The sequence below is a fragment of the Mastigoproctus giganteus genome, chromosome 5, assembly GCF_048544385.1.
Source record: "Mastigoproctus giganteus isolate SK-2022 chromosome 5, ASM4854438v1, whole genome shotgun sequence".
NCBI lineage: Eukaryota > Metazoa > Arthropoda > Arachnida > Uropygi > Thelyphonidae > Mastigoproctus > Mastigoproctus giganteus.
Window position 1 is genome coordinate 12,209,442 of NC_143579.1, and position 27,576 is coordinate 12,237,017.

General features: G+C 36.7%; 1 protein-coding gene across 1 annotated transcript in view; it reads right to left on the reverse strand.

The window, feature by feature from the left end:
• Positions 1-5,401: 5,401 nt before the first annotated feature.
• Positions 5,402-27,576, reverse strand: part of LOC150085174 (pre-rRNA 2'-O-ribose RNA methyltransferase FTSJ3) — a 169,127-nt gene continuing 146,952 nt past the window's right edge. Inside the window, exons 18-19 of the mRNA XM_090373859.1 lie at positions 11,178-11,272; positions 5,402-5,606 (exon numbers count right to left, since the gene is read on the reverse strand). Coding sequence (XP_090229985.1) covers positions 5,402-5,606; positions 11,178-11,272 — 300 coding nt within the window. The remainder of the gene's footprint in view (positions 5,607-11,177; positions 11,273-27,576) is intronic.

Below are 27,576 nucleotides of genomic sequence, written 5' to 3' on the forward strand. Positions count from 1 at the left end.
AAATATCAACATCCAAAACAAAACATGTTGGCATATTGCAATCTGGTTAAACTCTCACAGCCCTCCTACTCATGGAATCAGCCTAGCTTTACTGTAAAGCAAAAATTCTGTTTTCCTTACTGCACGGAAAACATTAGAAAATATGTCATGCATTTCCCACCTACCCTGACAGTGCAGAGATATCAGCTGCACCACAACAACATAAGGGTTTTCACCAGAGTACTGGCTTCTTAGATGGGCATCCTGGAAACCCTTCCTCAGCATGTCACAACCACCTCAATGACAAGAGAAGTAGGCACTATTCATCTTCCACAAGTGTGGAAAAAAGAGTACTTTTCTTGGCAAAAATGTTCACAGGGATTCTCAGAGGATTCCCCCAAAACTTTCTCCATGAAAATCCCATCTTATTGCACTTTAACAGTCTACCTCTCTCTCTCTCTCAGGCAGATTTCTCCCAATTCAGATGCTTCTACTGATGTAGTCCAATTGTGATTTGCATACTGAAGTGCAAGATTCCTATTATAGAACGAGTTCTTCGTAAGCTGCTCAGTCCCCCAGTGGTTGACTGGATCTGCTAAGGGATGCCAATATTGAAAGTTTTCTAGATATGATTTTGTATAAAATACTTAGTATATTCCTCTAAAATGTGTTGAGCATCTGTAAGATACTGTACAGCAGTCTATATGTATCATAATAGTTTTGATAGTATAAACCAGAACTGTTATGCTCAATCTGTTCTACGTTGATCTCAATATTTGTAAAAGAATAAGAGAAGTTTACCTCAATATGATACGTAGAACATTTCCCGTATGATACTCTCCAGAAATTAAAACGAATATAACATTACAGTAAAAATTAAATTTAAAAAAATCGAAAATATTACATTACAGTAAAAAATTAATTGAAAACAATTTAAACACAAAAATTAATTAGAAGAATTTAACGAAAATATTGCAAAATGATTTTCCTTCCTGAAGCTGACAACGCTTTGACCTATGTCATGATCACAGGAAAGAAAATTACCGAATAGGGGTGAGCATGAATCTTAAATAGGGATTATTTATCTTTGCGCATGCGTGTAAAAGACCATGGCGATCAGATATGGCCGGCGAACATTAACCAGATTCTCATTCGACGGTTTCTGCAATTAAATCTCGTATAATTACGTTGGATACAAGTATTTTGGCATCGTTGAATAAAAATGTGTTTTTCATTAATGGCATGAAAGGCTAATTCTCATGCCGTTGAATGAGAAGCACGAATTGAGGCCACGTGTTGATTAACATGAAAATTCAGAGGAAAATGCATAGAACCTTGATAAGACTAGTTGCAATCACTGCAAGAAATGTATACCAGGTATTGTGAATAAGGACTGAACAAATGTTCAGTATAGTGTGTAATATCCATATTGGTCTGGCCACAATTTTAAATTCAGTATCTTTAAATAATTTGTTAGTGCCACTGTTCAACATATGGGACAAAAGTAAAGTATCTTTTGATGTTACTATTGTTGGTTGTAGTTTTTTGTATCCTATCCTTAGCTCACCCCTATTAGGTAATTTTCATTCCTGTGATCATGACATACGGTCAGCTTCAGGAAGGAAAATCATTTTGCAATATTTACGTTAAATTCTTTTAATTTTTTACTTAATTTTTAATTGTGTTCTATTGTTTTCAATTCATTTTTTACTATAATGTTATTCGTTTTCATTTCTGGAGTATCATAATAGTATAATCTATATATATTATAATTTATCTGAATGGCTTCCTGCTGTGATGGGCATTATGTACCTTTTACTTTATTTGCTATGGTACAGTCAATAAAGATTTTATTTAAAGTATTGTGTGGTCTGTTTTTATATATCTCCTGTGACCAGTATAAAGTTCTGTACTTCCCTTTAGTACATAATAAACACCATTCATTTAGTTAACCATGCCATACTGTGCTTCCAGCATAGTGGACACAAATGTTCACCATATTAAACACCCAGTATTACCTAGCATTTACATAGTACCAATTTCCCTCTGGTGAAAGTATTTGGAATTTTTTTTGCCATTTCTATTACTGCACGCACACATTGAATAAAGTTCATTCCAAATTTCATCTTTCTACCATTAATTTTCCAATACTGTGTAACATTTTCTTAGATTATTATTATATATATAGTATAATTCATTAAATATATTTTTATTATTGTTGTCATTCCATATTTATGAATCCCTAATGATTTTTTTTTTTATTATTGTGCATCAGTACCACTCATATCAAAATGGCATGAATTTTTGGCAGTGCATGGTTCAAAACCTTGCAGTGTGTGTCAGTGGCTGCTATCCCAGGACCACAGCCAATCCCATTAATTAAAACCCTGGACAACATTTAAAATTCCACAGATGTTTTGGAAAATCCACATGCTTGCTAATGCTTAACTGACCATGTAAGGTCAGTTAAGCATTAGCAAGCTTTTCTTTCGCAGGCTGGCAGAAACTACATGTTAGTTTTTATGGAGCATCAAGACTGAAAAGGGGGGGTGGGGGTGGAATCTGAAAATAGGCAAATTTTATTGGCTATTTTTCTGATATGAACAAGTAACCCAAAGTTTCCAACTAATATAATAACCCAAGAACAAATGCTGTACACCACATTTTCATAAGCCTTCTCTTGTGACAGTACAGTAGTTCCAGTACTTGCCCCTTATACTCAAATAGGTCTGGGTTCAAATCCTATCTGAAACTGTCAGAATTCTTAAAAGCCTCTTTGATTGGAATTGTAGGGTTGGGTTTTTCAGCCTGCACATTCAAGCTATCCCACAAACACATGTATATAATACAATATAATAAGGGGTCTAAGATGCTTATGTGCTGCTTTGGTTTGGTTTGGTTTGGTTTTGGTTTTTTTGGCGCATTAGCTTCTATGGCTATAATGCGCCAAGACCATGTCAGTTATAAAAAAATTTAAACTTTCAGTGACCTAATTACTAGGTCACTATGTCCAAAGGTATAACGAATATATAAAGGGAAAATGTAAATTTTATATTCGATTAAAAATATTTATTGATTTTAAAAACCTAAAAACTGCAGACACATTACCATTGTCGGATAAAATCTGACTGAGTGTATATGGCTCAGTCAGATAATTAAAAGCGGTAAAACGGATATTTCTAAAATGTGGACAATCAATTAAAATGTGTCTCATGGATAAAACTGTGCCACAGTTCTCGCACATAGGACAGTCATCTGCCCTCAGCAAAAAAGAATGTGTAAGATGACCGTGTCCTATGTGGAGACGAGCTAGAACAACTTCCTCCTTGCGATTCCTGCGCAGACTAGACTGCCACGGTTCAATTACGGGCTTTATTTGATATAATTTATTCGCAGTCTGTCTATTCCACGAATCCTGCCATTGGGAATGTATTTTCTCGTGTATTATTTGCCTGTAGTCTGTATAGGGGACTAACAGGCAGCGATTATTATTGGGAATTGCTGATTTGGCTGCGGCATCAGCCAAATCATTTCCCCTAATCCCAATGTGGCTCGGAATCCAGCAGAAGCGGATGTCATATTCGCGTTCATGGAGAACGTGAATCTTCTGCTGAATGCTAGACAGAACTGGATGAGGATTATATCTCAAGGATATTAAAGCCTGTAACATGCTAAGAGAGTCGGTATATAAAATGAACCGTTGATATTGGCATTCACTAATGTGATCCAAGGCTAACTCTACAGCGTGCAGCTCTGCAGTAAATATGCTGCATTCAGAGGGAATCTGCTCTGATATAGTCCTGTCTGTAAAGACAGCAGCAGATCCCACATATGATTCTGACTTCGAACCGTCTGTGTAGACTGGCGCGAAGTCGGAATATTCAGTTCGGTGTGATGAATGAAGCTGCAGGTAGACACATGATGGAGTGTCCGACTTTGCCCAGATTCTAAGCGACAAGTCGCATGCCGGAACACGAGCATGCCAGGGTGGAAAGGGTTGCTGTGATGTTTGGGCAACCTTGTCTACCTTGATATTAAGTTCGTTGAGTAGCCCTTGGAGACGAATACCAAAAGGACGATTGGCAGTCTTACGGGTATTGTACAAGTTTTCCCATCGTGGCTCAAAAACGAAGGGCCACGTAGGGTGGTCTGGCAGGGCTTATGTGCTGCAAAACCAAGAACAACAGTCATGGGACCCTTGCAATTATGAACCAAGCATGTATTATTCAAAGATTATTAACAGTATGTTGACCCACCTTTAGACATAATGATGGCTTTGCTGCATCATGGAAAACTTCCAACTATTTCTAATATAATACTGATGGTATTTTACTCCACTCCTTCGAAACATCTAACAGATATGGTGGTTTTGCTCTCTGTTCTATTTTATTCCAAAGATGTTCAACTGAATTGAGAGCAATACCTTTTGCTGGTCACAGCAATATTCTGATGTTATTCTCTTTATACCACATTCGTGATGAGCACTGTCGTGTTGAAATGTAATGTTATGTTATGGAAAGTAATCCCCATAAAACTGCCACAATGCAAGGCACAGAGAATTGTCCAAAACATCATTCTAGAATGCAACATTTTTGCACTGGTTGCACAGCAAGGAACATGCACTAAACCATAAAAATATTGAGTCTTGTGATGTTGCCCATCATAACCTCAACAGGCACAACTCATACTGAAGAGTTAGCGGTGCCAGAGCTCTGCTCCAGAGCCTAAGAAGATAAAAGCAATAAAACACCGATAAAAGACCAAAGTTTTCAGAGGCATCTGCCTCCTTTTTCAACTGTTGAAAAAGAAGGTGGACACCTCTGAAAGCTTCGGTGTTTTATTTTATTTTTATTGTCTAGAGACTAAACATGATTTTCACTACTTCAAGCCTCCAGTACACAAACTGGTGGTTTTGCACCCAGCAATGATTCATTTACTATCTAGTATTGCCTGGTAACACACAGGACATCATTCCTCTGTATGAGGACACCAAACCTCAACCCTTGTTTACCTGCATAGTCACTAATAGTCCCATTGTGAAGGTACAAGCTGAGGTTATAGTTGTTGCAGAATGACTGAACTTTGCTGAAATTCGGTCCACTTGAATATCAGTTCCAGTGGCATTTTGGACTTCCAAATAGTCATAGCTGTTATACTGGAAGGTAATCTTACACTTATTGATTCAGATTCAAACATACAGTATACAGAAATAAATGCTAGCCTGGAACCTGAACTATCCTAAAAATTAGCATTTATGTTTTTTAAAATAATGTTCACATAAAAAATAAGGGCAGGTCAAAATATATTGCTTTGATATTTTGCTGCTGTAGTTGTAATTTCTGTAAACTTTAGTGTGTGTGAGATAAATTCAAAGCTACACTTGTAAGTTAACTGTACATTTTTATTTTTAATACAAGAAATTTTATCGAGTTTTCTTTTTTTGCCACTTCCTTCTTTTAAACTTGCCTTCTGTTTTATTTGCCCTGTTGTCTTTTTTCATTCTGGGATCCACCACTTTGAATCTTCCTTTGACTCCAGCTGGACGCCTTATTTTTTTACTCAGGCCCTTTTTAGCAACAATATATGTAACTTTCTTATCTTTAGGTTGCATGGCTTTCTTGTAAATTCTGTAAATAGTTAATATTTGAAATTGAGAACATTCAAAGCCAAATACAATGAAATCCTGTCACAGTGCTCCTATATATATATATATATATATAGTAAAATCCCATTACAATGAATTTTAATTTGAAACAGTTCTGATGAAAAATGCAGTACAATGAATTATTTTCAATTCCACTTATGGAAAGATTCAATTAAAGAAAGAGAAATGTTTTAAAAGATGACAAAATAATTCAGTTTCACACCCATTATATTTTCCACACTTTTGAATGATTATGCTCAAATCCAATTGGTACTGCATGCCGTTGTCGTCTCCCCCTCCCCACCAAAGTGACATACAGACATATGCAAAGTAACAAGTAGGTTATATTTATGTACCATATATATCTGAAAGTGTAGTTTTGGAATAATTTTCCAAATGGAAAATTATTTAAAATAATGGTTCTTTTGAACAATTTTCAGTGATATTATAATAAAATTTTGTTACAATGAAATAATTCCTGTACTCCCTGGAAAATTCATTATAATGGGATTTTACTCTATTGGTTTCACATTTATATATTATTTTCATATTTATAAACAAGTAAAGAACTTATTCACAGTCATCCATTACTGAAATATATATATCTGTTGAACAAAGCAGTATGATTGCACTTTGCAGTAAGTAAATCTTGCCACATTACATGGTATAAATGCAGGTGCTATAAGAAAGCCATGATTTAGAAGTGCTAAAACATCTTTAAGTTCAATGTACAAGTTGTTAATTACTTATTTTAAGATGTAAGCTTTACTACACTTCATGATAACATCTAAAAGTTAACAGATAATACAGTTCTTGTAAATTTTGCATCCACAGAGACAAATTAGAAGAAACAAAAATTTAGGTAACATTTTTATAACATAATTTATATAAAGAAAAGAATATTAAAAGTTCAACATTCAACGGGAATAAAATTATCATGTATGTTCAGACATATAAGCTTTTGCACATATAGTAATTACAGTGAATGGAGGTTCGGAATATTTGGTAAAGGCATTTAAGTTATCACTTTCAAAGAAAACAGGTAATTGTTAACGTATATTCAAAAACTACAGCTGGAAAGCACTGGAGAGTCAATAAATACAACTGCAAGCCATGCAAGTGAATTAATTGGAGATTTTATTTGGACTGACCAGAGAATTAAGACCAAAATTAGGATTATGGTAATGTAAGGTACTATAAATGATCAATACTACAATGGTAAAATACATGAAACCCACTATAACTTTCTATAATTTGAATGACTTCAATAAGTCATTACAATTAGCAGTTGTCACAGGTCATCATCATCGGCCATTTTCAATCCACTGCAGCATGTAGGACTTTCCCGTTTCTTCTGTTTTGTGTAATGGCCATCTATTTACTACCCATGAACTCTAATTTCATCTGTCCATCTCCATTGTCTTCCAAGTTTTCTTTTAGCTCCTTGGGTATCATTCTGTTATTTTCTTAGTCCATTGTGTCTGTTTTATGTGTCCTGCCCAAGTCCATTTCAGATCTTCAGTTTTAATAAGAATGTCCTTTACTTGTGTTTGCTGCCTAATATATATGTGTTTCTCTTCTTATTCAAGAGTCTGATTCCTAATATAATTTTTCATTCTTCACTGTGTAGTTTTTCCGCTTCTCTTCCATTCTTTTGGTGAGTGTCCAAGTTTCACTTCCATAGTCATGGTGGGGAGTACACATCGGTTTATTATTTTTTACATTTCAGACAGATTGGGTTATTCTTCTCTTGACTCCCAGCCATTTATCATTGTTACAGCTAATGACTTGTCCAAGATAAGTATATGAATCCACCTTTTCAGTTTCTTCTCCTTCAACAATTATATCCCTTTCTGTGGCATACTTGTTCATGATTACTTTTGTTTTAGCCATATTCATCTTTAGTCCAAAATCCTTATTAACCCTGCATAGGGCACCTCTGTAGCCAGGTGGGCAGGAGCAGCAGTGCGTAGTACACACTTCTTGATTAGACCGGGGTTCGAGCCCGTGACCACCAAATATGGAGGATGCGGAAAGGTCAGGGAATGACCACTGCATATCCCTGGAGCAATATGGCCTTAGTTGCTAATGCTCCCAAAAACCAAATAACAACAACAACAACCCTGCATAGCTGATTAAGTTATGCAGACAGGATCATGGCTTATGATCACAATGTCATCTGCAAATCGTAAACAGTTTTGTTACTTTCTATGTTCAGTCATAGATATGTCACATGCATGCTTAGTCTTAGCACTCATGTGCCTGCCCTTCATCCTGAATATAGATTGTCCTCTATGTATTGATACATTTACAAAGGGACTACTTGCTGTTGAGAAGTATAGTTACAATCATGTAGATTTCAGTATTCACCATATCTATCAAGTATAGTGGGCCTCAACTTATGATGACACTGACATCTGATATTCTCAAGAACCTATATACCTTCCACACGATCGTTTATTTTAAGGACCATTGATATTTGCAGGTACTGATGGCTTTCCGATATAGCTGGAACGATACATGGGTGGAAATTTTCAGACGCATGCTGCACGGAACATCACTTGCACGATTATTCTCAACCAATTAGCGTCTTTTTTATTGTTCAACACATGTGCGCGAAACATCTCTCGTATGATCATTTCAGATCTATGACGATCTGAAACTTAAAGCTCCATCAACCAGTGACAGTACTGTGCACTTTAAAGCCAACAGAGGCTGGTTTGAGTGCTTCAAAAGTGTTGAAAGGATTGGGAAGGTGTCCAGTGCTTATAAAAAAAAGCAGCTGAGACCTTTAAAATTGAATTCCAAGAGTTTGTTGATCACGAGGGTTATCTTCCCCAGAAAGTTTTTAACATTTACAAAACCGGCTTTCTGGAAGCAAATGCCCAGGAGAACATGCATCACTAAGGATGAGGCTAGTTTATCTGGGCATAAGCCTATGAAAGATAGGCTCACTCTCCTGTTGGGTGCTAATGCCTCTTGAGATTTTAAGCCGAAGCATTTGCTTGTATATCACTCTAACACCCCCCAGAATATTTAAACAACAAGAGGTTGACAAAGGCATGCTGGGAGTGTTTTGGCACAGTAACAAGGCCTGTGTTACAGGATATCTTCAATGAATGGAAGAGTTATCTTGAGAAAAATAAGCTTCCTGTGAAGGCACTGCTCCTGCTGGATAATGTGCAAGGCCATGATCCCAACCTTGTTCACTCTCTTGAAACACAATTTGACTTTGTTCAAGTCAAATTTTTGCCACCCAACACCACTCCTCTTCTTCAACCAATGGCCCAGCAAGTGATTGCAAACTTCAAGAAAATATACACCACAATAATGTTTGCAAGTTGCTTTTCAGCAACCTCTGGTGAAAATGCTGTCACCCTCAAAGATTTTTGGAGGTCGAAGTTGAACATGCTGGATTGTGCGAGGCTGATTGCAAGTTCTTGGAATGATGTTTCTGCCAGGTGCTTAAATTCAGTCTTGAAAAACATCTGACCTTTAATTATCCATAACATTGACGGAGTTGAAGGTGATGGTGCTTTGACAAATGATATTGTCACTCTTGGTAAATCCATGGGTCTGGAAGTTAGCGAAGAGGATGTGTCTTGTTGACACCCATGGGCGTGAGCTAACAACAGAGGAGCTACAAGTGTTGGAGAAAATTACGGAGAGTGACACTGGAGAGGAAGAAAAAAACACCTAAAAAGCGTCAGCTGAAGACTGTCATTTCTATGTTTGGAGCATTTAAGCGAAGTAGTAAAAAAACACCCCGACACTGATCTCATGATGGGAAAAATGGAAAACGAAGTCATTTATTACTTCAGGAAGCTACAAAAAACAGTCCGCTCTGGACAGTTTCTTTGCTAGTAGCAACAAAAGACACGTGACGCTTAATATAGTCCCACCACCACTACACCATGATTTCATATCAGCTCTGCATTTCAAGTCTAAGTTAAATGCTAATTTATTGTTTGTTTTTTATTTTAAGATATTTTGACTTTTTATTAAATAATCTTTATAAAACAAATTTTAATGCAAAAATGAGGTATAATATGTAAGAAAAACGTGGGAAACATGGACAATACATGGACATTGGGGAACAAATTACAGGAAATCAATATATTATTGGTTTCAACTTACAATGGGTTTTGTGGAACGAATTACCATCAGATGTTGGGGCCCCACTGTATATAGGTATTGGGATGCCCCCATTTCTAGTAAATCTCCTTTTTGGACAGGGATGTACCTATTAATTAATTTGTTAGATATACTCAATGTTAGATGTAAGTATGGATAAAAATCATGAGTTAACTGACTTTGAAAGAGGGATGATAGTGAGTGCCCGACGCATGGGTCACTATCACGAAGGTGGTACCAGAAATTGCACTACCCCTGATCGACAGTATCAAGAGTGTATTGGGAATACTCCGTTTCCATAAATAACATCTCATCGTGGACAGCGCTGTGGGTGAATGAAAGGGGGCCATCATCATCTGTCTCGCATTGTTTCAGCCAAAGGAGAGAGACAGTGGCATAATTTTTTTTAATATTTTATTTTATTTCAACCAGCAACAGGGGTTGGGTGTTTTTTTTTTTTTTCTTCTCCTTCTCTCTCTCTCTCTCTCTCTCTCTCCTTTCTTTTCCTCTGGAATGGGCCCCAGAGGATCCTGACCCACCTAGTGATCCCCGCCTTTTGGCAGCATTAGGTGGGTCAGAGTCTCTTCTGAGACATTACATGCTCAACTGGAAATGGCCCACCCTCCGTGGTGTGGGCAAGTACCCAGAATCATATGTCCAGGTGATTGATTCTTCTGGGTAGCCAAAACATAACAACAGAATGCACTCAAACTTACACCGGCACATTTCTGGTCCATTTAAAGTTGATTCTGCTTTTCACAGAGACATGAGATGGAAATGAACAGACTTTCTAGGTGCCGCCCTATACACATATCCATAAGCTTTTGACACCAGGGTCTCCTGAATAGGGAAACTTATTTTATAACCACCCGGTATAAACTATTTGCAAGTTAAAATTTATTTTGACAAGTAATGCCACAAATTCATTGAATAACCTTGCTTTGTGAAATTTGCAACTTTAATTAACTGTTTTATCACAATATCCAACTCTATCAACAGCCAGTTGGTAGAGTTGGATATTTTGATGGATCCTCTCTATAGAGGAGGTAATGAAAAATATTTACCTGCAGAATGACTTCCTTCACTACGGCACAAAATTCCCAGTATGCTCTGAATGTTGCACAACAATACTGATTCCAATTCACACAGAAGTTAATGCATAAAAGATCAGCTAACCACAAAAACTGTAAATGAGCCCACAACAATCAATCCAAGTTTGTTTTGAGTGTGGGCTTTACGGCGCAAGAGCAACGTGGCCATAATGTGCCTAACTACAATCAGTCCATCAATGAGTAAGTGGAAAGGACTTACTATGACTTAGTCCCTAAAATCAACTCTACTGGACATGATAATTAGATCAATCCTATTAAACTGGCATTAACAAAAAAAAAAATTAAATAAAAAAAATAATAAAACTTACGTTCTTATATGTTCCATTTTTTCTTTTTCACTCATATCAGCATTTTCGGTGATGGCTTCTGCTTTCTTGCGAGCCTTTTCCTGTCGCTTCAATGCCTAATAATTAAAATGACACAAAAATTAAATGGTCTCTAATGGACATGTATTCTGCTTCTTTTTTCATAAATGAGTTTAAAATTTTATCCAAACAAAGCCAAATGAAGGAAATCAGTTCATAACAGTGCTTAGGTAACTTCAAACTACTACAGCTTCTCTAGCCATTCTTTTTAAAATTCAATAGATATAATTCTATATTTTTTAATTATTAATAAGCTTTCTGCCAATGGGGCTTAGAGGGGAACAGGTATCCTGTGTGTTATCAGACACTCAGCCTAAAACACTGATGGATCCAATATCTCTCTATTACAGAAGATTTAGGACAGGTCCGGTTGGCCTGCCTCCCTAAAATCCACTCACGCACACCTTCTTGATGGTGTGCCCTGTTACGTCACTTAGGTGGCAACGAATGTGTAGAGTGGTTCTCTTCAAGACGCCTGGTCAGCGTGAAGAGGAAAAGACCAAACCCTCCAGCAATATGAGAGCACAACAATACAAATGGCCCTCAGTCCCCAGCAGCTTTCACTCTCCCTCTTACGGCAGCGAGAGGATCAGAGTGGAAGCAGAGGGTGCTAAGAATCTCTGGGTACGACCAGGTTGCCATGCACGGAAATTGAACTTGGCCTGTTATAACGTACGATCACTCATTGGTGAAGACAGGATATTAGAGCTGGAAAAGGAATTAGAAAATGTGAATTGGAATATCATCGGTTTGGCTGAAACAAGAAGAAGAAATGAATCACTTATAAGTTTATCAAGTGGAAATCTGCTGTACACTAATGGAAACAGTGAAAGGAGTGAAAGTGGAGTTGGGTTTCTGGTCCATAAAGATTTTTAAAACAACATTTTGGAATTCAAAAGTACATCACCAAGGGTGTCAAGACTAATACTCAAGATTTCTAAGAGGTACAAGCTAAAGATTATAATGATTTATGCACCAACATCGAGCCATGATGATGAAGAGGTTGAAGAAATGTACACTGAAATTGAGTCTTCTAGATGAGCAGAAAACCCACTACACTATTATTATGGGGGACTTCAATGCTAAGGTGAAAAGGGCAAAACAGCGCATTGGAAATTTTGGAATTGGTGAAAGAAATAAAAGAGGTGAAAGACTTGTGGAATTTGCAGAATCTCAAGGAATGTCAGTAATGAACACTTTTTTCAAGAAAAGGGTGAACAGAAAGTGGACATGGAAGAGTCCAAATGGATTAACAACTAATGAAATCGACTTCATCCTCACTAACAGAAGATATATTGTGAATGATGTTACCGTCCTGAATAAGGTAAATGTTGGAAGTGATCACAGAATGGTAAGATGTACACTTGATATAGATGTAGGAAAGGAAAGGAAAAAACTGACTCGAGTAAATAATACAAAGGTCTTTGAAATAACAGAGGAGGAGAAAAAGCAGTATGTACTGGAACTTAAGAACAAGTTTGAGCTTCTGCAGACTGCTCAGGACCAAGATATCGACGAGGAATATTACAACTTTCTGAAAGTGATAAAGCCCAAGAAACCTATAGGGAAACAGAAATCCAAAGAAAAAAAAATTAGTCAAGAAACACTTGTCATGATGAACCAAAGACGACACATGATGGCGCCTCCGTAGCCAGGTGGGAAGGAGCAGCAGTGCGTAGCATATGCTTCTTGATTAGACCGGGGTTCGAGCCCGTCACCACCAAATACGGAGGATGCAGAAAGGTCAGGGAATGACCACCGCATATTCACGGAGCAATATGGCCTTAGTTGCTAATGCTCCTAAATAACAAACAAACATAATACATAATACGACACATGAAGAGCAAGAAAAACACTGACAGGGAGAAAATTGAGTATACTGAGTTATGCAAAGCCATTAGAAAGAGACTCAGAGAGGACATAAGAAAATTTAACACAAGAAAAGTAGAACAAGCATTAAGGGAAAACAAAGGATTTAAATCAGCAGCCATGAGCAGTAATACAGAAAGACAAATGATACTGAAACTGAAGAATAGTGATGGTGTACTTATAAATAGCAGAGAAGGCATAATTCAAATAGCAGAAGACTACTATAGAGAATTATACAAGGAGCGAGGGAATGATACCAGCAGTGGGGAAGATGGATTGCAAAGTAGCAACACATACGACATACCCGATATTCTTCCTGATGAGGTAGAACATGCATTGAAGAAAATGAAGAATCGGAAAGCCCCGGGGGAAGATGAAGTTACTGTAGAGTTGTTAAAATTGGGAGGAAGTGACATAACACAAAAACTGGCAAGGCTCTTCACAAAGTGCATTAGAAAAGGTGTGATGCCCAAGCAGTGGAATAATGCAATCATAGTTTTGCTGCATAAGAAAGGAGATAAATCAGAAATTGGAAATTATAGACCAATTAGCTTGTTATCCCATATCTACAAGTTGTTCACAAGGGTCATTACTAACAGATTAGAAAGAATACTTGATGAGAATCAACCGAAAGAGCAAGCTGGCTTTAGGACAGGATTCTCAACTATGGATCACCTTCATGTAATATCACAGCTAATGGAGAAAGCAAATGAATATAAAACACCATTATGCCTGGCATTTGTGGATTATGAAAAGGCATTTGACTCCATACAGCATAAGGCAATGTTTCGGGCACTGGAAAGACAAGGCATAGATACTCCATATATTATGATTTTGAAGAAAATATATGAGAGTGCTACATCCTTTATTAGACTAGACAAAGACAGTAGAAAATATAAAACCGAGAAAGGAGTTCGACAAGGAGACACAATATCTCCGAAGCTGTTTACTGCTGCCCTTGAGGAAGCTTTCAGAAGATTAGACTGGACGCAGAAAGGAGTCAATGTGAACGGAGAGTACCTAAACCATTTACGATTTGCAGATGACATTGTGGTCATAAGCCACGATCCCAAAGAATTAGAGGAAAATCTTAATCAGTTATGCACAGTTAGTAAGGATTTTGGACTAAAGATGAATATGGCTAAAACAAAAGTAATGATGAACAAGTATGCCACGGAAAGGGAAATAATGATTGAAGGAGCAGTAATTGAAAAGGTGGAGTCATATACTTATCTGGGACAAGTTATTAGCTGTAATAATGATAAATGGCTGGAAGTCAAGAGAAGAATAAATTTTGGATGGATAGCATTCAGGAAATATAGTCACATACTGAAGAGCAATATCCCAGTTTGTCTGAAACGTAAAATAATGAATCAATGTATACTCCCCACCATGACTTATGGAAGTGAAACTTGGGCACTCACCAAAAGAATGGAAGAGAAGCTAAGAACTACACAGCGAAGAATGGAACGAATTATATTGGGAATCAGACTGTTAGATTAGAAGAGAAACACATGGATTAGGCAGCAAACTCAAGTAAAGGACATTCTTATCAAAACTAAAGAACTAAAATGGTCTTCGGCAGGACACATAGCTCGAAGACATGATGACAGATGGACTAAGAAAATAACAGAATGGTACCCAAGAGGAGCTAGAAGAAAACCTGGAAGACAAAGGCGGAGATGGATAGATGAAATTCATGAGTTTTTGAGTAGTAAATGGATGGCCAGTGCCCAAAACAGAAGGAACTGGAAAGTTGCTGGAGAGGCCTTCATCCTGCAGTGGATTGAAAATGGCTGATGATGATGATGATTCTGCCAATTGATAATCTGTTTCATCTCAAAACAAGTTGATTCCTTATTCAGACTGTTAGATAAGAAGAGAAACACATGGATTAGGCAGCAAACTCAAGTAAAGGACATTCTTATCAAAACTAAAGAACTAAAATGGTCTTCGGCAGGACACATAGCTCAAAGACATGATGACAGATGGACTAAGAAAATAACAGAATGGTACCCAAGAGGAGCTAGAAGAAAACCTGGAAGACAAAGGCGGAGATGGATAGATGAAATTCATGAGTTTTTGAGTAGTAAATGGATGGCCAGTGCTCAAAACAGAAGGAACTGGAAAGTTGCTGGAGAGGCCTTCATCCTGCAGTGGATTGAAAATGGCTGATGATGATGATGATGATGATTCTGCCAATTGATAATCTGTTTCATCTCAAAACAAGTTGATTCCTTATGGTAATAAGGAATCAATTCCTTGTAATAAATATCACTATTACATAAATGATTAAACCCTATTAATTATTGTATTACTGTATATTACTGTTGACCAACTGTCAACAGTAATACCAGAATAATTTACATTCAGATTTGTGACCAAATTATTGAATGAATGATCATGCAATGACAATTCAGAACTGCTATAAATACAAGGAAAAAAAAAAAAACTTCAGACAAGAAGACAAAGCTGAGCTGCAAATAGAAGAGATTTAAGGTTAAGACATGATAAATAAATTTAAAAAAAAACACACACACATACATACATATATATATATATATATATATACATTGGTGTTCAAAGAAAGTGCATCACCTAGCCTAGAAATTTCACATTTCTAATGGTATGTTACATTAATGACTAGCATCACAAACAGAAATATAAACAAAAGATATTAATAGTTAAGGCAAAGCTAAGTAATATTGGACAGGCTCAAAATATTCCAAAATGAGCATTTGCAACGTTTATACAACAGTTTTGGTAAACACAACAATTATGGCTGAAATATTATCAGAAAACCCCAATTTGCTTCAGTTTACTATTTTAAATGGAAAACAAAATGAAAAGATCACCAGGCACAAACTAATATTTAGTTGAAATGCCTCTGGCCCTGATGACAGCAGCACACCGTCGAGGCACTGACAAGATCAATTTCTGAAGATAATCAACTGATAATTTGTGGTTCCAACACGAATTATGGCTTCCTGAAGTTTACGAAGGGTCTTTGGTTTCTTTCTGGCAACTGCAGATTCCACACGATGCCAACAGTTCTCTATAGGATTCAGGTATGGGCTGTTTCCTGGCCAGCTAACAGTTGTAACGGACCGGTCTTCCAACCATTTTTTCACCTGTAACAAATGTAAACACATTACTGTCGAACCTCTAATGCAGAAATGAAGGTAAAGTAACTACAGAGGTGCCTATTTACACTTTTTGCCTGATGACAAGGAGCAGAGAGTCGTCCTGAAAGATGCAGTTACTTGGCAAGTTGAAATGGTCTCTAATGTTCGGCAGCAATTTGCCTTCCAATATAGCCAGGTACCCTTTGGCATTTTACAGAACCTTTTATAAACTGCAGGTGACCTACTCCACGTTACGAAATGCACCCCCATATCAGTTGGCTGGTAGGAAATTTCACTGTAGACACCGGACAGTATGGATGGTATTCTTCACCATGTCTACGGCGAATCGTTTGTCTTCCATCCAGCCATGCAGGTTGAATTTCTTCTCATCCAAGAAAATAACCGACTTCCACTGCTCAGGGGTCCATTTGACATGCCCCTTACACCAAATTAATTGGGCCTTTTTCATTTTTTGTGTGAGGAGGGGCTTCTTTTTAGGACAACGGGCTACAAGTCCATTTTTGAAGAGGTGTCTTCTGACTGTTACTGCACTTGCTACTACTCTTATATGTTTTTCCCATTTTCTTTTCGGCTCAGACGAAGAAGCTTTATGGTTTTTAAGACATAAGCGCTTCAAAATGTGGTCCTGTTTTTTCGTAGAGACTCGTTTGCATCCGGTTCCATTTTTCTTATCAGCAGAACCAGTATTCTTGAGTTTGGAAAAAAATCTACTCACTGTCGAGTGATTACAAGACACTCTATAAGCAATATGACGGGAAGAACTTCCTTCCTCACATAAAGCAACAATAGCACTCTTTCTTCGTGGCATCAACTGGACATAATTCGCCATCCTGACACAAGCAAGAAATGACTGCAACTCTTGCAGAGCTTGCTTATAAAGCTGAAAGTAACAGCTGATACAATATTACGTCATCACCTCGCATGTCAATCTTATCTGATGCAATCTGTAAGAAATATTGCCACATACTTACGTTATTTGGACGACAATTGCAATTTTAAGGGGTGATGCACTTTCTTTGAACACCAGTGCATATAGCATTAGTAGAGGCATTTGATGCAAGAAAGCAAGCTTATGCAGCATCAGCCAAAAAAAAAACCCACTTCCACTTCACCCCTCTGTTCGTTCAAAATACCTGTCCAGCTGAGCCTTAAACTTATTTAGGCTATCAACCTCCACCACAAGGGATGGAAGTCTGTTCCACCAACCAACCACCCGCTGGCTAAAGGCAAATTTCCGCACGACTATCCTACATCTGTCTTTCCTCAATTTGAATTTATGCCCTCTCAGGTGATTTTTCTGAGCTAGAGGAAGAATCCCATCAGCATTGAGCATGCTTAAACCATTCAAGGCTTTCTACACCTCTATCAGATCACCTCGCTGGTGCCTAGTCTCCAGACACTGTAATTTGCAAAACTTAAGCCTTTCTTCGTAAGAGCACCCCTTTGTTCCATTCACTAATCTTGTTGCCCTTCTCTGTACTCGTTCCAGCAGCTCTACATCCTTCTTGAAATGAGGCCTCCAGACCTGTATACAGTACTCTAGGTGTGGCCTGACCATTGCCTTATACAATGGAATAATCACCTCCTTATCCCTGCTGGAAAAATTCCTGTATATCATTGACAATACTCCATGAGCTACTCTTGCAGCCCGTCTGCACTGCTCAGAGAACTTCATATCTGCCTGCACAACCACCCCCAAGTCCCTTTCATTCTCTACCACTGTCAGTGTAGTACCACAGAGTTGATACGTTGCTCTGGGGTTGCTGTTTCCCATGTGTAATACTTTGCATTTGTCAATGTTAAACTTCATTTGCCACCTCTCAGCCCATCTGCTCAAGCTTTCCAGATCCTGTTGCAGCAGCATAGTGTCAGTAGTGTCCTTGACAACCCTGCCAACCTTTGTATCGTCTGCAAACTTGGACATTAAGCTTGATATACCATCATCAATATCATTTATAAATATAGAAAACAATAATGGACCCAACACTGAGCCCTGAGGGACTCCACTAATAACATTAGTCCACAATGAGCAGTGTCCATTGATTACCACTCTCTGTCTTCTCCCCCTCAACCACCCCTTTATCCATAGCAGCAATTTGCCTCCAATGTCACACTGCTCCAATTTGTGTAGCAGTCTTCCATGTGCAACAGTATCAAAAGCCTTTCTAAGATCCAAGTATATAATATCAAAGTTATTCCCTGCATCCAGTTCTTTTGTGACTGCATCATAGTATCCAATCAAGTTTGTCAGGCAAGACTTCCCCTTAACAAAACCATGCTGTGTCTGAGCTATTACTGAAGTCTTGTCTAAATGATCCTGCAGTGCTTCTTTAACCAGTGCCTCCATTAATTTTCCTGGAACAGAAGTTAAGCTCACAGGTCTATAACTATATGCGTCAGCCTTTGATCCTCCTTTGTGAATTGGGGTCACATTTGCACATTTCCAGTCTACGGGTACCTCCCCTGAGTCCAAGGAAGCTCTCATAATTATGGCTAAGGGTTTACTTACTTCCTTTGCTACCTCCTTTAATATAACTGGATAGATCCCATCCACCCCGGGTGCCTTTCTTGTGTTTATCTTCAACAGTTTCTCCTCCACTTTGCTCCCAGTTATTTCAAGATTCTGTAGCTTACTGCTATAGTTGAATACACCTCTGGCATTCCCCTTGCTGAATAACTCCTCATGTGTGAATGTTGATGCAAAATATTCATTTAGTTTGTTAGCTACCTGAGCAGGATCATCAACAGTTGACCCATCAATATCAAGTGGACCAATCTGATTCATCCCCTTCCTTCTAGAGTTTACATAAGTAAAGAACTCTTTGCTGTTTTTCTTTGCATCCCTTGCCAAGGATTTCTCGTAATCTGCCTTCGCCTGCCTAACCTCCTTTTAACTTGGTTGCATATCAACTTGTATCTATCATAGGCTTTGTGTCATGTGTTAATTTGTAAGTATCCCATGCATTTTTCTTCTCTGCCATATGCCTCATTAGTTCATCTGACATCCATTTTGGCCTAAACCTTGAACAATATTTCTTAGTTGGTATGTAAAGCCTAGTAGCTTCCAAGATAAGTTCTTTGAATGCTTCCCATTTTGAATTTGCTGTTGGTAACATCATCAGTTGGTCCCACTGTATAGAATTTAAATACTGTCTCAGTCCATCGTAGTCGCCTTTACGGAAGCAATAACCCTTCCCTTTACCCCTAATGGTAGTTACCTCTTTGAGTAAATCCCACTTCAGCACACTGTGATCACTGCCACCTAGTGGTTCATTTATCTGCAGATTCTTAATGCATGAAGAATCACTGCTGATAATCAAATCAAGAGTATTACTCCCTCTAGTTGCCTCCCGAACATGCTGATGTAGAAAACAATCATCCAATAAATCCACAAAAGCCCTGCTAGTGCGTGAGTAACCAGCCCCCAAATTCCAGTCAATATCTGGGAAATTAAAATCTCCCATTATAAGACTCTCTGATTTACTGGCCCACTCTATTTCCCTGTACAGTTCCTTATTATACTCATCAGAGTCATTAGGCCTATAGCACACTCCTACTCTCACTTTCGATCTCCCAATGCTTATGTCACACCAAACTGACTCAACACTGCACTGTCCAGCGATGCCGACTGGCTTCACTTCCTTGGTTTTTACGTGTTTCTTAACTTATAGCATAACCCCTCCCCCCTTCCTATCCTGTCTATCCTTTCTGTAGACGTTGTACTCCCTAAATTGCAGTTCTGCATCCCTTATATCTGTGTGACACCACGTCTCTGATATCCCAACAATATCTGCCTTTGATGTTTTGAGCAATACCTCAAATTCATCAAATTTATTTACTAAACTCCTAGCATTGGTGTACACACAAGTATACCTGCACCTGTTTCTATTCTTAGCTACCCTAACACAACCCATGTGTTTACTTGTACCGCAATGGCTCCCAGCAGTCTCTGAAATACCATGCATCTTGTTTTTCAGGCTTCTGCTCATTCTAATAGAAGCAGTGCAAGAATCTCTTTCACCTCTGCCAGTGGCTACTGTCAATCTATTGGTCTTTGTCTCCCCCCAAGCTAGCAGTTTTCCGACCCACCTAACACTGCCTCGATAGCATCAGCAAATATTCTTGCACCCTTTCTATTTAAGTGTATCCCATCCCTGTAGAAGCAATCTCTCCTGTTAACAAGTACAGTCCAAGCTGAAAAAAATTCTACCCCTTGAGCCTTGCACAATCTTTCCAGGGCCGAATTGATCGACAAGGCTCTCATCATATACTCCCTCCTATCGTGTCTGGGCAGAATATATATATATATATATATATATATATCACTGATGAGCCAAAGCATTATGATCAGTGAGTCGTTATGCAAATCGAAGCAACTGCAGGTGAACTACGGCACGTGCACAGGTCGGGACATGGTATAAAAAACACCTGAAAACCGCTGGTCAGGTGTTGGATGACCACGGCTCATCGATGCTTGAGGTGAGCGAAGGCTCTCCTGGATGGTGTGGCAACAGAAGGGTGACTATGGCACAACTCGCCGGTAATTGGAATGCTGGTGATGGGAGCAATGTGTCACAACACACAGTACATCGAACCCTGCAGAAAATGGGACTGCGTAGCTGTAGGCTGCTCCGAGTGCCCATGTTAACCACGGTTGACCAGCGACAGTGCCTATAATGGGCACGTGAGCATCGACACTCGACCTTGAGTGATTGGAAGAAGGTCATCTGGTCCAATGAATCATGTTTCCTGTTGCACCATGTGGATGGCTAGGAACGTGTGCATCATTTACCTGGGGAAGTGATGGCACCCGGATGCACTGTGGGACGAAAACAAGACGGTGGCGGCAATGTTCTGCTGGGATACCCTGGGTTCAGTCATCCATGTGCCGGGCACTCTGACATCTACCACTTACCTAAACATCATTGCTGACCAGGTACACCCTTTAGTGGCAACGGTCTTCCCCTCTGGCGGTGCTGTCTTTCAGCAGGATAATGCACCATGCCACACCACAAAAGATTGTTCAAGACTGGTTTGTGGAATATGAGGAAGACCTCCAGGTATTGCCCTGGCTTCCAAATTCTCCAGACATCGATCCCATCGAGCATCTGTGGTTTGTGTTGGAACAGTAACTCCGATCTGCGGCGTCTCAACTACGGACCTTATAGGAGTTAAAGGATCTGCTGGTTACCTGTTGGTATCAGATACCACAAGACATTTAGAAATCTTGTAGTGACCATGCCTCGCTGGGTACGAGCTGTTTTGGCTCATCGGTGTATTTATATGTTATACAGTTGAACTTCCCTATAACGAATTCAATAAATCCGGCGAAAAAATTCATTATAGAGAAATTTCATTATACAGAGAATATCTTTTTTATTAGAAATTGTTATCTAATTAGAAAATGAAAACGAATCTACATTTATTTTTAATGTATTTTATTTCAAAAACATTTAAATTATGTTTACACAATTTTTTCCATTAAGCATCACAAATTAAAAAAATCTGTAATTTTCGTTTGCACAGTACAATTAAAAAAATTGTCTGATTCTCAAAGAAAACATCACATTTGTTCAGAGCATTAAAAACATTATCAGGAACATTTTCAAAAAAATGTAGACCCATACGAACCGTTTTAAAAGCGTTAATCGTTTCTTCGCGAGTTGGCTTTTCTACGGGTTGTTCTGATGCGTCTTCAGCGTCATCGTTAATTTCTTCGTGATCATGATTGCGTCTAACACTGTTCAGCAGTATTTCATCTTTATGTTCTGCTGTGATCTACATAAACATAACTATCCAGTGTTATTTCATTTTCGATGTTTTCAGACGATTCTAATAAAGTCCAAAAGTTCATCTTGTTCGTCCAGTCGTTCGACTTCTGTATTCGATGCAAATCCCACTTTCGAAAAGCAATTTTGAACAGTGTATTCAGTGATATCGTTTGTCCCAACTTTTGCCTGTTCAGAGATGCAATCCAAGTTTCTATTTTCTGATAATGCATTGACAATCTTCATTATTATTCTCTTTCGATAATGAAATTTAAAATTTTTAATAATGCCTTGGTCCATTGGCTGGAGTTTTGATGTTATGTTTGGTGGTAAAAACAACTTCGCACTTTTTTAAGTTTGGCAGAAATACTGGCAGGATTTCCAGGACAGTTGTCAGTTACCAACACGATTTTCCTTTTTTATTTTGTTATACGCTTGTCTAGTTTTAATATCCATTCTTCAAAAATATCACTTGTCATCCATGCTTTTTTTTATTAAAAGGTGTAGTCAACTTCCAAAGATTTTGTGCCTCTAAAACATCTTGGGTTTTTTGATATTCCGATGAATAAAAGTCTCAATTTTTCACTTCCTGTCATATTTGCTCCAATTAGCGGTAAACATTTAAAGAATAAACCCATTTCATCAGCATTAAAAACATCCTTCCGCTCATATTCTTCAAAAATCTTCTTTAAGGTATTGTTCCTCCAACTGTTGCAATCTTCTTCGCTTATATTAACACTTTCTGCACAAATAATCTTTTCAACAATTCTGTGGCGCTTCTTAAATTTATCTAGTCACCCAGTGCTCGCATTAAATTCTGTATGTCCAAGGGACTGTGCAAATTTCAGGGCTTGTTGCTTAATTATCAGGCCCGATATTGGGATATTCTTTTCGCATATCATTTGAACCCATTTTAGAACAGCTTTATCAATATCTTCGTATATACACAACTTAATTCGCTTCTTGTCTGCTCCTCCTTCAATTGCATTTAAAATTGATTCTCGATTTTTTTAGAATCGTAGATAAACTGTTTGCAGATATGCCATATTTCTCCGCAACATCTTTTTTCTTAAAATCCTGGTCAATATCATAACAATCTTTGCTTTATCATTAATAAATAAACACTTTCTCTTCGACATTGTTTTTGCAATTGTAAAGAATTACTGGACTGCAGCTCTTGCCGATATATACACCGCAAACCTCACTGCGCTGGCCATATAGTGAATTGTTAGTACTGTACCGCCTACTCAATGACGTTCGCTTGCCAATTCAACAGTATCACTCACTTTGAAGAAATATACGACTTTGTGAATTTCTTTTATTCTGCTTTCATTCATATATACACAAAAGAAAATTTATGATTACCGTATGCTGTATGTTACTTTTCAGAAAAAAAAAAATACAAGAGCATATAGCCTATGTGATTGATGACGAACGAAATTAAAAAAAAAAAAATTCATGAAACCATCTACTGGGAGTCCAGTTAGACAAGAACGGACATATCATATAATGATTGACATGAAGGTCATGTGGTACAGTTGAGGTGAGAAGCGAATGTCACTCAATAGGCATTACTAAAAACCGACTATGGTAGCATTCTATGTATTGCCGCCGCAGCATGCTAAAGGTTTACCACAGCGAACTTCGTTTTCCCTGAGCCAACATCAATTTACAAATCTACCCTATTTATTGTAAAGTTTATGACCACTTTTAAGAAAACCCATTTGGTTTAATAACTGTAACAAAAATGAAACAAAGACCCTCCTACGGGCGTCAATGGCCACAAGTGTTCACTAAGAGGATGATTATTTAATTCCAGATGCTAATGCGAAATTTCGTCTAGCATTTACTGTTTAGCAGTAAATGCTTGAAAATCTTCAAAAATGCTTTTACTAATTTTTTTAAAAATTAGTTATAGAGAGACTAACTTCGTTATATGGGGTTAATTTTACATGTAATTTCGTTTCAAGGTGCAATGTTTTGCAAAAAAATTCGTAATATAGAGAAATTCGTTAAATAGAAGTTCGTAATAGAGAAGTTCCACTGTATATATATTATTTTTATTTATTTATTATTTTTTTTTATCTCTTCACCTTTCCTGGTTTTAACTCACTATTATTATTGTAATATATCTTATATTAATTTAAGATTTAGCTATCTGCTGCTTTGCACGATGTTATTCTTAAAAAACATCCATGTTTTTTTCACATTTTCAGATAGTTCTGTTCATTACACATTCTGACATTTTTCTAAATATGACTATAGAGGTCTCTATTTGTTCTTTTTTCACGATAGTATCATGAATGCATAGAAAGTCTCTTTCTTCTTGATCACATATGTTCATGCTGTCATTTCCAGACCTTTCTGCTCCATTTTTCAGGTATTAATTTATTTTCGTCTTTAGATCTTCACTGTATGTGACTTTCTAAGCGTTTATTTTCGACTTTTCTCTATGCCGGCATTCGGTATTGGTCACTTGCAACTTAAATTCTTTTACACTGTTATCTTTATTTTTTATTATAGGTCACTTTTCTAACATTTTCCTTTTGGCATTCTGTGTAATTGGCACATCCATCATTATATTTATTTATGTGTACACCTACATCCTTTGCTGCTGCTTTGCATGCTTTGGTGTATTTGTCATATCTCAATTATTTATTTTTATTTTTGCACCTTTCCTGTTTTAACTCACTCTTATTATATCTTTTATATATATATATATATATATATATATAAACATAAAAGTTATTAGCCAGATCAGATTAATGCCATCAAAAACAAATTGTACATTACATCAGTCTGTAATCTAGTTATTATAGTAAAAGCACAATAAGTACTATACGGATGCTGAACATGTATATGAACACAACAGTATACAACTTGCAGTAGGCCATAAGGCCAATATAACTTATAAAAACTAAAATAGCCCATGCAGGCCTACATGGGCAAACCCTGGAAATAAACATATAATTAGTAATAAAATATAAATATATAATACAATGATGATTATGTAGTTAACTATAGGTGTAAAGATACATTGAAAGGGACTTTTTCAAGGGCTAACCCTCTCAATATATCCTACCAATAATTAACAGAGCTATCTGTTTCTGATTGCCATCTGCCTGTTTAACAGTGTCCAAATCTTAAAATTAATTATGTTATAATTTAGTAGCAAACAGGCAAGATAACATTTAGCCCGACAGATACCTTCGAAACGAATATATAGAAAAAGGAAAAAGAAGGCCAACTATAATTTTCAATTTCTGTTGTGGTATTATTCTTATATTTATACAAAAGCAAGCTATAGAACATAAGGAGAAAGGAAGTAGGAATACGTATAGCAACAGTAACTTAATTTCCCTCGAATTACTCTAATAGATCTTGAGGTATGAAAATTAGGGTTAGATAGTACAAAGTGAAAAGTAAAGCAAAAGCATTTATATAATTGTATATAGGATTTTACCGGGAGCGTAATTGCCCGACCCTTTAGTAATAGATCCTGGTATGTCTATAAGAGTACACCTTATGGTGTTAAATTGATAAAGATGATGAAATATAGAAAATTAGAAGAATGGCTAATTCCTAAGACCCAATTACTAGCTGATTTATCATAAATTATCTCATTACACAAAATGGTATATATTCTGTACTGAACAGATAATAAAATAAAATAAAATGAAGAATAGATAATTTAGAATAACCAATAAATAAGTCAGTAGTTAAAAGCTGCTTACCACAATGAACTGTACTACATGAAAGTATGAAAAAGTTGAGCACGTTACTATATACCAAACAATTAGTGACACCAGAGCCCTCGCAGTTCTGAAGTCTAAAGGACCAACTAATTAAATTAAATAAATAATATTAAACCAACAGCAGCAGCGCCCTCTGTATTTTTTGGAAAAGATTATTGAACTAACTAATAATCTGAAATTACAGTTGAATTATTTAGAGAAGATCCAGTGAAAATGAAAAAGAATAGATGGCTCTCAATTGAAAAAACTTAATATATATTTTACCTTATAGTAAATGAAGAAATCTTTTAAAAGATGGAGTTAAATACCCTTTAAATATGAAATTAATTCCTACCTTAGGAACAAACATAGGTACAACTTTTTCAATGAGCATAAGCTATATATTACATGTTCAAAAGGTAGTGCCTACTATATACATTTGTACAAGCCCTAGAAAAGACTAATAAATATTCTTAATAGTAATAGAAATGCTTATGTTATTTATGTAGAAAATACTTTTGCTATAATGTAATATGGGTTTATAGTATTATGCCATTTGTTAATAGTAATCAAAATGGCTTTATGAAGGTTTATAGCTATAAAATAATCTGGAAATCCATTATCAATCAGCTTAAACCTAAATTCTACAAGTGTTTCTGTACTATTATTGTCATTGTTACATATTTTAATCAGTCTAATGCATTGAGAAACTATGATATTTTTTGTATTCGTTTAGAAATTTTAGAATACCAGTGTGTAAGGTTTATTGATTTAAATCCAAATTCTTTACATTTATTGTATAGTTTAGTATAAAGTTTTATCATCTATGTAGATATCTATGTCTAGATATGTAGTTTTTTTGTACTATATTTATTTGTACACTATCTCTAAATCTGGAGGGTAGTAGTTAACTGCTTCGGTAAGAAAGTTAGGTTTATTTATCACTACTAATCATAGATATATCTGTAAAGTATTAAGTTTATATTAAAGTTTTGTTCAAAATGATGCAGATAGAGGTTGGCCACAAGACAAGAACTACAAGCTCCCATAGCTATACCTATATGTTGTTTGTATATACTACTTCCATTAAAAATGTAACTGTTGAAAATACATAAGTTAATTAGGTCATCCCAATAATTCTGTTGGCAAGGTGATATATTTTTATATTCTTTATAATAATTATTAAACACTGTTTTCAAACTGTTGTGTGAAATAATAGTAAATAGATTTTTAAAGTTGAAAGTATTTATATGTTCTATTGTATTGTTGTTAGTATTTAAATATTCTAATATTGGATTGTTATTGAGAATTATTCTAGACTTACCTATTTTGCTGAATATAATGTTTAGTAGGGCTTCTAGTTTTTGATGTGGAAGCTTGGCATAACTATTCCTACAAGAGGTAATGAATCTAAATACTATAGGAGATTTATGGAATTTATGTATACAATACAATGTATGTAAGGAAATTTAGTGTTTGGGTTTATTAATTTTAACTTTTTGTGCATGGCCAGTAGTTTCTTTATAATGGTGTTACAGTTATTGGTTACTATTCTGTAAGTAGTGTTACTATTTAGGTCTTTTAATAATGTTGAAGTATAGAATTTTTTGCATATAAACCTGTAGTTGTTGGCTGCTTTGTCTATTGTTGTTATTATGAACTTAGTTTGTATCTTCTTTAATTGTTGTTTAATTTTAACCATATCAAAAATTTTGGTGGGTTGTGTTTTTTTATGTATAAAGCATATCTGTTTTTCTATGGCTTGTTATGTAAGAGATAACCACATGTGGAAGGCTTCCAATGGTATGTTATACTTATATGCTAG